Raw genomic sequence first — 12,340 nt, forward strand, 5'->3', positions numbered from 1 at the left:
AGGACAGGTGGGGCCGTGGGAGGAACAGGGGAAGCAGCAGGACTCTAACCGAGGGGTGTGAAATCTTTCCCAGGGAGCACATTATCAGCACTGGACACGGCCCCCCACCCACCTCTATCTGGGACCCCTGGTCTCAGCACGGCCTTGACCGCCTTCAACCTCACCCGGGCCTTGATGAAGTCCCTGATGAGGTCCCGGGTCCTGAATGAGGAGACCTTGTCGCTGTCTGTCTTGGAGATCCGCACACAGGGCAAGAGGGCCGACTCCCCCAACCTGCTGTGCCAGGCGCCCTCTGAGCGGTGTCTCTTCTCCGTGCCCAGCGCGGTGGCCGGGCAGCTGGCAGGGAGCCAGGAGGTGGTGCAGGTGCTCATGGACATCTCCGTCAACCCTTTCCCGTTCAACTACTACGCCAACTCCTCCATCTCCACCCGCCTGGCGCTGCTGGAGTTCACCACTCCTGGAGGGGCGCCCATCCCAGTCTCCAACCTGGCCGGGGAGAGGGCTATCGGGCTGAGGCTGCCGACGGGGCAGCAGGAGCAGCGGACCTCTCCCCCGACGCTCCTCCTCCTCCCTCCTGGGGAGTCAGTCAATTTCACAGTGAGGGCCTCAGCGGGAAGCCATGCTGAGGGGGTGCACATCCGTGTTGGCGTCACTGTGCAGGAGGGTGAGTCGTTAGCAGGACAAAGAGCTGCTCGTGGTCTGAGATGGGCAGAGCTTTGTCCAGCTAGTGGAGGGGGGCAGTTTGATGCAGATTAGCACTGGGGTTCCCTCTTCCTCTTGCATAGAGGCACCATGACCCTCAGCTACGGCATGGGGGACAATAGGGATCCGAGTGATAGCCAGAGACTCTCCACAAGCTGCCCTTTAGGACTCATAGAGCCCGTTTGTAGGCAGGCCCCTAGGGGGCGACACAGCCACAAACCCTGGAATGAGCCTGATGCCATCAGCAGAGGGCAGGGATCCACCTGTTCACACACATTCCCTCTGGTGCGTGCCGGAGTGCAAATGGAGGCTACAAGTGACATGGGTTTGGTGACTCGCAGTCAGCTCAGTTTGTTGCTTTTCTCCGCATCAAACACCCAGATTCTCATTCGGGTGAGGGAAGTGGCCCTTCCAGATCAGTCCCCTTCCTTGCTGCTGTGCCCTTCCGAAGCACAGATTCCCCATGCCCAGGTAAATAAGTGCCAGACCTGGCTGAATATTTCAAGCCCATGGGGAGTGACCGTCCCTCTCCTTACAGGTTTTGACCCTAGCCAGGAGAGCGAGCCCTCGATCCATTTCTACGGGCACTACACCCTGGTTCCCAATGAGTTCCACTACGCCTGGAAGGAAGAAATCATCTTTGACAGCCTGCAAGGAGGCAGCAGCAGGGAGGTCACCATCTTGCTTTCATCTCCGTGAGTATCCATTCACCCCCTGTGCTGGAATTTGCAGGTTCCTTCCTGCAGCATTGCTCCCTGGGGTTTGAGGGCTTCACCTGCCTTATGGACGGGGCCGGGGGAAGGATTAGCAGGGTATTTGGGAGCTAAGGGAGAGGGGAAGATCCATAGCTCTTAACCACTATAGGGCAACAACCTCAGTGCGCACAGCTGTGATGTTACTTTGCTTGGGTTGCACGGTGCACCCCTTTTTCACTGGCTTTGTGGAGCCTGAGGATGGGGTTTAAGGGGCCCTCTGCAAAGTCAGGTGTGGGGGTGGGGGGAAGGCAGATGCCCACTGTGTGGTACATTTGGGGTGCGGTGGGGGCCAGTCAGGGTGCCTGGCATTGCTCCAGGGAGCATCAGCAGGGCTTGGAGGAGCTCAGAGTGCTGCCGTTGGGCAGGGCTGGGGGTTTGGATCGGGGGCTTTTGGCATGGGGTTTGGAGGTGCAGGATGGGAGTCAGAAGGTTGGATCCCTGTGTTAACGTTTGCTAACCAGGCCAGCAGGTTGGGGAGCTCATAGGCACAGCAGGCAGGGAAAGTGTGATCACAACATGGGGCCGGTGCAGCCCCACACATGGAGTATGGCTGAGGCCAGCCCTGCTTGCGGGACTTGCCTGATGGTAGCTCAGTGTCCTGGCTGAATCCCGGGGATCTACGTTGTGCCACATTCCTCCTGCAGTTTGCTTTAGATCGGCTGCCCTTCACTTCCTGTCCTAAACTGTGCATCTGTCATGGTAAACAGTGGCTGCATCCTGCCCCAGGGGGGCTGCACTTCAGTGGTGTGTGAAGTCTGTAAGGGGGGGTGTTGGCATCCTTTGTATTGAGTGATGCTACTGAACCGTAAGCTCACTCCTGTGCTGTCCCCTCTCCCTTCCAGCCACCGCTTCAACGGGACGCTCCGAGACTATCACGTCAACATCACCAACCGCTTCTCCCAGGCACCCGTCAGCGCCGCAGTCACGGTCTTTGCCAGCCTCTGCCAGTACTTCCACTTCCCCAGCATGCAATGGAGCACAGAGGGCCTGAGGCCAACAGCCGCCACCAGCCAGAAGGAGATTGTGTGCCTGACAGAACATCTCACCGTCTTCGGAGCCAGTCTCTTTGTGCCACCTCACAGCATCCTCTTCCTGCCCCCGGTAAGCCGGGCCTGGCCGTCCTGGGCATGCAAGGAGGAGATGGTTGGTTACTGTCCCTGTCAGTGTAATGGTGACAGCTGGCACCTTGGCCAGCACCCGGGGACCTCCAGAGCTAAAGCTGCGCTTCTGCAGCTTGAGCTGATGAGCCAGGCTGTCGCAGCTCCTATCCTCTGTGGCTATGATGGGGAGCACGTAACACACACGGACCAGTGACTGCATTAGTGGCAGCCTGAGACCCTCTGCAGGCAGAACGCCCGTCAAAGGCAGTGGGGGCTCCCTGTGCGAAGAGCCAGGCTGTAGAAGCAGGAAGCCTGGTCTCCACACTGCATGCTCGATCAATTGAGCCTTATTGAGTGTGCTATCCTGTAACTGTCTGCTCTCTCCCAGCGAGGAAGGACCCGGCTCACCTGGGTCTAGAACTGGTGGGGGGAGTGAAATTCTCCCCTGTGCAGAGGGGACTAGGCTAAGGGCTAGACACCACCTGAGCCCATGTATGCCCTGATTTGAAGACTTCAAGGAGACTTGAATGGTGCATAACAGGTCTTAGGCTGTGACGCCCCCAGCCCCCGGTGAATTTCCTCATCAAAGAGAGGGAGAGGGGAGATGATGAAGGGAAAGCAAGACTCCCTTGTGCAGTGATCAGCAGCTGGATCTTGGCTAGGTCTGCCATGTTCGCACCCCGTGATTGAACATAAAGACCGACACTGTTGCCACCAGGCTCAGGTTCAAAGTCAGTTTGGTCTGTTGGAGAACAACTCGTCTCCTATTTGATCACGTCACCAGCAGAGACGTGCATTACCAGATCTGTCTGAATAGCCACTCCTGCTCTGGGGTAGTGTTTTAGGATCAGAGTTCCCCACTGCCCCATGCCCAGGAGCTTCCATTTCCAAGTAAAATGAGCCGCTCTCTCATAGTCGAAGGTAGGAAATTGGAGGAAATATTCCCTCCTTGTCCTTCGGGGCTGTTTTCCTTTTAGTGCTCCCAGCATGCCAGATCTCCCTCTAACAGTGGTGGCCGTTGGTCCGCAGGAACCCACAACTACTCCATTCTTTAATTTATCTGAAGGGGTTCAGGTGCCCAGATGCCAGAGTGATGGGCACGTTGGAATTGCTGTAATGACAATGAGGGTAGCACAGATGCTTCCTGCCTCTTGCATCTCCAGGGGCGGATGGGTGGGTAGCACCCGATGGAGCCCGCCTCCACCTGCTTCTACCCTCACCTGTGTTGGGGTTTCAGAGCAAGCGCTCCAGGCAGGCTCCGCTGGTGGTGATTACCTGCTGCGTGCTCTTCGTGATCTACCTGGGGATGGTGCTGATCGCCCACAAGCTGGACGATATTGACATCACCCGGGTGGGCATCGTCCCTCGCTGCGGCCAGCCCGGACGGTACAAGTACTGGGTAATGGTGAAGACTGGCTGGAAAAGAGGATCAGGTAGAGTGGGCGGGCAGCCCCATTCCGCTCCCGTCAAGGGCCGGATTGCAGGAGGTTGGGAGGAGTGATGTGAACCTTGAGGCAGGCAGCCCTGATCTAGAAAGCTTCTGAAGAGCAGAGGTTGATCTCTTGATCATGCTCCATCGTTCCAGCCCAGTGGCATCAGTCCCTCGATGGATCTGTGTGCACGAAAAGCCCAGAACGGAATGGGCCTACAGCATTAATTCCTCCCTTGCCCCAGGAGCGGTGGGCCGTCTCTGAAGACAAGGCAGGGTTCATTGGTGGAGCTGTGTATAGTGCACGTAGGGGGATAGACAGGAAAGGGGAGGCCCAGGGTAGAATAAATTGGGGAAACCATACATTTCCCCAATGCCTGTTCGAGTTTGCTCCTCTTTCAGGCAGCTAGACCAATGCCCCTCTCCCACACCACCTGGAGGCATCCAATTGTGTGCACTTAAAGGCCGAAACATCTGTTGTGTCAGCCATTGGCAGCCAAGTTGGATTGTGGTGGGACAAGGTGGGTGAATTCTGATGGGGATAATAGATACGTCAGCTATCACGTTACACGTCTGTTCTAGGTACCACTGCACATGTAGGGATCAGCTTATATGGGCTGAACAAAAGTGGCTCTCGCCACCTGGACAAGGGCTGGGCCTTCCAGAGAAACAGCCAGGATATTTTCCAGGTGGAGACTGACGCAAATCTGGGAGAGATCTGGAAGATCCGCATCTGGCATGACAACACTGGTAAGGCACACATCGGCCATGGATTTCTCCGCATAAACTCTGCACGGCTCTTGCCATGTTCTGGGGTCAATGGGACACGTAGATTCTTTACGTGTCATTAATGTTTCATTAGTAGTGATTAACTCTGTTAATTTTCAGACTCGCCTTTATGTCCCAGGGCATGATTTTTCCAAAGTGACTAGAGATTTGGGGTGCCCTTAAATGAGGGGTCTCCAATTGGGTGCCCAAAATCACAAGTCACTGCTAAAAATCTTGGCCACCCCAACTATAAAGGGCCAGATCCTCAGCTAGTGTCAATCAGTGTAGTTCTATTGACTTCACGGGCGCTGGGCTGATTTCCACCAGCTGAGGGTCTGACCTAATAAAGTTTCCTTTAAACTGAAGCCAGCAAATTCAGAGTTAAAGCTCAAATCCTATCTTTAATTTGTCTCATTGCACCTATAATTTAACAGCACATCTGGTATAAAGAGGCGCCCTCTGTTCTTTGCAAGCCATGTGCAGACCGGTGAATTGTGAACAGTGATTAGCTTTAGCCTTGAGTTACCCCGATTTTGTGCCTTAGAGCTGACCGATAGCATCAGGACACATTTTTGTGTTTAACTCCATCATGCTTTTTCTTCCCTGGTTGTGGCCTGCATGGTGTGCATAATGTGTCTGGTACACACTTACATTTCAGAGCAAAATGATTCACTTTAATGACCCACACAAAAGGGTGAGGGATCAAAGGCAGCAGTGGTCTTACTAATTTATAAGCCAGCCCATCCCTCACTAGCAGTTCTACAGACACAGCTTTGGCTCAGTCCCAATAAAAGACCATTGCAAGCTAGAATGTTAATTACAACAATGTCTCCATGTATTGTTACCGTCATTCTATATTTGCATGATTGTAGCATCCACAGTGCACTAGCTACTGTCCCACACATATTGGGTGAGATGCAGTTGCTACTCCAAAGAACTCACAAACTAAGTTTCCAAGCGCTTCTGACCAAGAGAAACTCAGTAGCTCACTAGAATAGGTTAGCCTCTGTACATCCATCCTGAGAACTAATCAGCTTCTTAGCTCCTGGATTACGTTGCAAAGCACATATTGTAACAAGATGGCCATGGACTCCTGCCTCAGGTGAGAATGGGACAGAGGCTAGAGTTCTCCTCTCCATCTCCCTCCATTGAAGGATGACTGAGCAAAGAAGTGAGCAGCCAGGATATAAATCTATTTGTAACTGTCCTGGGAAGGCAGTCATTAGAAACGCAGGTGCGTCATTCTCTCCTCCTCTGTGTCCCCAGGGCTGGACCCTTCCTGGTACCTACAGCATGTCATTATCTGGGACAGACAGACCGACCATATGTATTTCTTCCTGGTGGACGACTGGTTGTCCGTGGAAAATGAGAAAAACGAAGGGCTGGTTGAAAAGGAAGTCTTGGCTGCATGTGAGCATTGCCCCTGGGGCTATGTCCTAGGGGAAGTCCAAAGAGTCCCTTAGCATTATTACGGCAGTAGCACCAGGAGGCCCTGACCCAGGTCAGGAGCCACTGTGCTTGGTGCTGCACAAACACCAGTACGCAACCGTCCCTGGCCTAAAGATCTGACCGTGTAAATAGACGAGGCAGACCCAGGGCAGGAGGGGAACTGGAGACACACGGAGGGGAACTGACTTGTCCAGGATTGCACAGCAGGTCAGCAGGGAATCTTCTGAGTCCCAGTCCAAAGCCCTGCCCGCTAGGCCACACGCTGAATGTGATCTTAGTGGACAATGGAGATGGGTATGAGGACACTAGAAAGGCTGGCCGTGGGCGGGGAGTGAAGGTATCTTTGGCAGCGCGAGTGCCGCTGGTGCCCAGACTAACTGGAAGGAGTTCTCTAAGTGATGGTGGCAATGGAGACACCAGAGAAGACAACGGGAAAAGAACTCATGGTGGTGATCAAGCGAGAAGGAAGGTGTTGGTGATGGCAGAGGTGACAGCTAGAGGGAAATGCCCACAGGAGGGGAAGGAGAGTGGGGATAGAATCCCCAAGGAGGAAGAGAAGGGAATGCTGATCATTTGCATTATGCCGATTCCAGGCCCACAAGAGCTGAGATGCTTCTCTCGAGTTTTCCCTGCTCAGCTGCGTCTTGGCTTTTCTGATTGGCACGTGTGGCTCTCCGTCTGGGGCCGCTCTCCCCACAGCCGCTTCACCCGGGTGCAGAGGATTACCTGCTGCGTGCTTGCTGTGTACCTCTTTCTGACCATATGTGTGCTCTGGTATGGAGCCATCGGAGTTGAGGGCTACAGGTGAGTCCCACTGCATCTCTGTCTCTTACAGGAGGGTTTTGTGCAAGAAGACAGAAAGAGACGGAGGGAGGGAGGGATGGAAAGTAGTGAGTGAGGAAAGGGAAAACCACTGGAGCTGAAATTTTCAAATGAGTTCAAGGGACTTAGGCACCCAAATACCACTGGATTGCAATGAGATTTGGATGTCTTAACTCTCTTAAACTCCTTTGAAAATCACAGCTTGAATGGTGATACAGGTGCTGAGGAAGTATCTGATGCTTTAGACTCATGGAACTGTAGGGCTGCAAGGGACCTCAAGAGGTCATCTAATCCAGCCCCCGGTGCTGAGGCAGGACCAGGTAAACCCAGACCATCCCTGACAGGTGTTTGTCCAACCTGTTCTTAAGCTCCAGTGATGGGGATTCCACAACCTCCCTTGGAAGCTTATTCCAGACTTAATGACTCAGAATTAGAAAGCTTTTTCTAATATCTAACCTAAACCTCCCTTGCAGCAGAGTAAGCCCAACACTTCTCGTTCTACCTTCATGGACCTGGAGAACAATTGATCACTGTTCTCTTTAGAACAGCCCTTCACATATCTGAAGATTATCAGGCCCCCTCAGTCTTCTTTCCCCATGACTAAGCATGCCCAGATTTTTTTAACCTTTCCTCATAGATCCTCAGTCTTCGTGTGATGGCTCTGCGCCCAGAGGGGCCTGTGCAAAATGTGGGCCACATTTGTCTGGAACCACTCCCTATTAACACAGGACTCTTCGAGTCACCACGTTCTCTTCTGGCTTTGTTTCTCTCCAGTAGTGTCCCCCTGGGGAGCCAGGCTTCAGTGACGGCAGAGAGCATTGCTGTGGGGATGGTTGTGTCTGTGGTGGTCTTCCCAATACAGCTTCTCTTCACCTTCATCTTCAGGAAAACTCACAGCAAGGTGAACATCTAATCAACCTCCTCCCCGCAGCTACATGACCCACCAAACCTGCTGCTACAACCCCACCAGGGTCCATCCGTCCCCACCCTAAGGGACGGGAAGTTTGGCATGATCAGAGTGAAGGACCTCTGCAGTGCCTGTTTTGTGCATAAATATTTAATAATACATGCCAGTATCCAGGGTTGTCAGTCAGATCCCTTTTCACCGGCACAAAATCCAGGTAATCTTTTCAAGGACGTGCTCTGAAATGTTGCCATCTTATTTTACAGACACGGTAGGAAGATGAGGCTAAAATATACAGCCAAAGATAGTGGAAAATTAGAGTTGGTCAAAAAATCGGGTGTGATTTTTGTAAAAAATGTCTGTTTTTCATAGAAATTAAAAATTTGATTTTAAAAAAAACCTTCATCAAAATTAAGAATTTCAAAATGTTGACCAGATTTACATATAAGCCCTTAAGGCTGTTTTTAGAACAGGGTTATAATATTATTAATAGTAGTTATTTGTACTAGGAGCCTGTCTTGGACCAGGACTCGATTGTGCTAGGTGCTGTACAAACACAGAACAAAAAGACAGCCCCTGCCTCAAAGAATTTACAATCTGAGTATAATAATAGGAGAACTGGAAATTATGCAGAAGAAATTCTGCCATGAGCACACACAGCTGACAAACTCTTCCACATGATCTGACTTCCAGAGGCTCAGTTAGGGAGTAATGACAGTACCTAGCTCTTATACAGCACTTTTCATCACTAGCTCTCAAATCACTTTACAAAGGAGGCCAGTATCATTCTCCACATTTTACGGGTGGGGAAACTGAGGCACAGGGAGGGGCGGGGACTTGCCCAAGGTCACCCAGCAGGTCAGTGGCGGAGTCAGAAACAGAACCAGGTCTCCCGTGTCCCTGTTCAGTGCACAGTCCACTAGACACTTGTCTGGTTTCAGAGAAACAGCCGTGTTAGTCTGTATTCGCAAAAAGAAAAGGAGTACTTGTGGCACCTTAGAGACTAACCAATTTATTAGAGCATAAGCTTTCGTGAGCCACAGCTCACTTCATCAGATGCATATCGTGGAAACTGCAGCAGACTTTATATATACACAGAGAATATGAACCAATACCTCCTCCCACCCCACTGTCCTGCTCGTAATAGCTTATCTAAAGTGATCATCAGATGGGCCATTTCCAGATCACTGATGATCACTTTAGATAAGCTATTACCAGCAGGACAGTGGGGTGGGAGGAGGTATTGGTTCATATTCTCTGTGTATATATAAAGTCTGCTGCAGTTTCCACGATATGCATCTGATGAAGTGAGCTGTGGCTCACGAAAGCTTATGCTCTAATAAATTGGTTAGTCTCTAAGGTGCCACAAGTACTCCTTTTCTTTTTGTAGACACTTGTCTGTCACTTAGGGGAATTCTCTCGATGCCAAACTGAAATTGCAATAGTAACTCTTAGGGTCCAGCTGTCAGACCCCCTGCCTCCATTTGTGCACTTGCTGCTTCGTATGTGCTCACTGACATCTGGGCACACACTAGCATGTGCATATGCAGGTGACCGAATCTAACACATGTCAACATCTTCCGAGAAGGGCAATGCGCCAGTGCAAAGGGACTGGGTTGGAACCTGGTTCTAGGCATGCCCTCAGGATGGTCACAGCCTCTGGGCAGGAAGCACTCCTCATTCCTCTGTTTCTGACAGGTGGTTGTGGAAGACCCCAACCCACCTGTGCAGGATTCTCAGACTGTGGAGATGGATGTGTGCCTGGAGCACGCTGACCGGGGCAGCTCCTCCTTCCTGTCTATCCCAGGCGGGGTGGAGTCCATCATGGACGGGAGCTCTGTCAGTGGTGTAAGTGAAAGGCCATTCTATGGGCACCTTTTGGTGACGTACAGAGAAAAGGCCCTGGGAGGTGAGGGGCTACGTGTCTGTCTGTCTCACTGCCCTCCCAGGTGAGCACTGTATTTCTAGACACACACCACTGCCCTTGGGCTTTGGAAAAGATGACTTCTCTGAAAACTGAGCTCTAGCAAAGGAGCCAGGAGTCAGGATGCCCTGGTTTGCAGATGGGGTGGGTTTGCTCACTCTCTGGAGGTCAGCACCATTTTCAGCCCAGGCCATCCTACCTGCTGAGTAGAGTCACTCCTTAACTCTCCTCGCAGAGCCCTCATCCCTGACCCCTCTGCTTTCAGAGCTATGAGAGTGCAAATACAAACCCTCACTGGTCTAGTGTGGGCAAACCCAGTGTCTCCAGCTACCAGAGGCAGGTCCCGCGCAGAGGGGAGAGCCCCTCACACTTCATCCTGAAGGCTTTTCTTAATCCTTTCATTGCTGGACTAGAGTAAAACAGGGTGCAATCTCAGCAGCACCCTCTTTCTCTGTTATTGGAAGCTTCTCTTTGGTTGGATGCAAGGAAGGGTGTGTTCTCTAAAGGGCAATGGTCATTCATATAAAGAGCTTCATAGGGGGCTGGAAGCCAAAGGGAAACAGATATCTTGCTCTAAGGCAGGATGGGTGCCAGGGGACACTCTCCAGGAGTCCTGTTGACCATGTGGCTTTTGTCTCCCCTCATAGTTCATCTGCACCCCCCTCATCCCTTCCTTTTCAGGAGTCACCTGGGAGTAGGAGGCCAGTGTCCACCCAGGAGAATCGCACCGAAGTGGGCAATGCAAGGTACTTCTGCAGCAAAGGGGGCTGGACAAGGGGATGCAGTGCCCTTAATTGAAGGAGATTCGTGTCTATCCTGAATCAGTGCTTTAGGGGGGACATGGCTGCAGAGAGGCAGATGCAGGCAGGGGGCTGATGGGGTGACCCTCTCCTTTCTTCCAAGATGGGGATGAGAGAACAGCCCCAGTAACACACCCATGCTGGCAAGAGAGCATCAGGTCTCTGCTTGCTGGTGAAAATTAACCCATTATATTCTGAACCAAAGCATTGTTGGAAAAACCTGCATTCAGGCATTTGTAACTTAACTCCCCAGCCAGCTCCGACTACATCCCATTCATGGAAGGACTCCCCAAGTCAGCTTTACATCGAGGGAGAGCTCAGCCTCTGTGCTTTAACGAATCTGCAGTTGCGCTGGCATCCGGCAGATACAGTAACCCTGGTTGTGCGGGCCTGGAGTGGCACTGGAATGGCTGGTGCAGCTCTGCAGTCGGGCTCTGATGCCAGTAATCCAGCCAGCCAGGGCGGTAGGGGGCTTGGCCAGAAGGATGGGGCTGCAATGCAGAGCATCAAGGAGGGTCCCGGTGGGGAAACTACAAGGCAGCTAAGATGAGGAGACTCCTCAGAGCTTTGACAAGTCTATGGAGATATCTCTGTGGGTGGAAGGGGTCTATAAACCCTCTCCAGCTGATGTCTGGACTGAGGAATTTGCACAGGCCCATAAAAAGACAGGTGATAAATGCGAGCCCCATGCAGCAGAGGGGACACGGGGCCTATGTTAATAGGCTGGTCTGATGGTTAGACTGCAGATGACAAATTCATGACCGATGACCGGCCAGGCAGGAGGGCGGTTCCTGTCCAAACCCAGAACTGTCACACTCTGAACGTCCGAGCCAGGAAGGGACCTCCTTTGCACTAGGACCAGAGCTCAGCAGTGTGTCGCCCCTTTGGTTCTGCAGGGTCGCGAAACACTGGCCCTCCTGCGACAGCATCTTCGACATCCCAGATCTTCTGAACTCAGATCCCCTGGTGAGCCAAAGTCGGATCCTCAAGAGGAAGAAGGCCTTGCTGAAGCTGGGAATTGAGTCCGCATCCAGCTCTGATGATGACCCCCTGTCCTTCTCCTTAGGGGACTCTGAGGATAGCAGGAGAGACAGCCATGGCGACCGCCTCACCCACTCTGGTACCCCAAACAAATCTCCTCTCTCCTTTTCCTCCTCCCAGCCTCCCCCTCCCCCTGCCATCTTTGTTCTCCAGCTCAGGATTCACAGTGTGCAGGTCCAGCTTTAGTGTGACAAATGCATCTGCTGCTACAATAGACAGAATGGCCCTGGCTCCTACTGACGCCGAGGGGAGTTTTGCCATTGAGCTCTGTGAGGCTAGAACTGAGCCCAAGGTGCTCCTGTCTTTCCTCTCCTGCCCTGGCTGCAAAGCTGTCTCACTGAGCACCATCCTCTCCCTCTCCACTTAACAGAGGAAGATTTGCTCAACTCCATCATAGCTGAGACTCAGTGGAGCAGCTCCTCGGACTGCGTCACGTCCGACAGCGGCAGGTTCTCGCCCCGAGCTGAGGCGGATCTAGTCTCCGATGTGTACGTACCCAGGCCCTGCTCAGAGCACCCCCAAAAAACTAAGTGGGGAGCCCAGGCCAGAGAGATTCATAGAGCATAAGGCCAGCAGGGACCATTACGATCTAGTCTGACCTTCTCCGAGATCGTTTCTCCCGCAGCTGCACTGCCAGGAATGGGAC

At 52.6% G+C, this 12,340-nt stretch overlaps 1 protein-coding gene across 6 annotated transcripts in view; it reads left to right on the plus strand.

Annotated features, from left to right (window-relative positions):
• LOC140897608 (polycystin-1) overlaps window positions 1-12,340 on the plus strand; it is a 61,540-nt gene that overhangs the window by 34,142 nt on the left and 15,058 nt on the right. For 5 of the 6 annotated variants that reach the window (XR_012154760.2, XM_073310430.2, XM_073310431.2 and 2 more), the window contains exons 24-35: window positions 74-664; window positions 1,241-1,397; window positions 2,300-2,558; window positions 3,795-3,990; window positions 4,569-4,736; window positions 6,021-6,164; window positions 6,797-7,007; window positions 7,800-7,926; window positions 9,628-9,777; window positions 10,535-10,599; window positions 11,550-11,773; window positions 12,065-12,182. Coding sequence is in view for 5 of the 6 variants with exons in the window: in XM_073310430.2 (XP_073166531.2) it covers window positions 74-664; window positions 1,241-1,397; window positions 2,300-2,558; window positions 3,795-3,990; window positions 4,569-4,736; window positions 6,021-6,164; window positions 6,797-7,007; window positions 7,800-7,926; window positions 9,628-9,777; window positions 10,535-10,599; window positions 11,550-11,773; window positions 12,065-12,182 (2,410 nt within the window). In the remaining variant the exon portion in view is untranslated. The remainder of the gene's footprint in view (window positions 1-73; window positions 665-1,240; window positions 1,398-2,299; window positions 2,559-3,794; window positions 3,991-4,568; window positions 4,737-6,020; window positions 6,165-6,796; window positions 7,008-7,799; window positions 7,927-9,627; window positions 9,778-10,534; window positions 10,600-11,549; window positions 11,774-12,064; window positions 12,183-12,340) is intronic. The other variant, XM_073310427.2, reaches the window with a different exon arrangement.

This window comes from Lepidochelys kempii, chromosome 14 (genome assembly GCF_965140285.1).
Source record: "Lepidochelys kempii isolate rLepKem1 chromosome 14, rLepKem1.hap1, whole genome shotgun sequence".
NCBI classification, from domain to species: Eukaryota; Metazoa; Chordata; order Testudines; family Cheloniidae; genus Lepidochelys; species Lepidochelys kempii.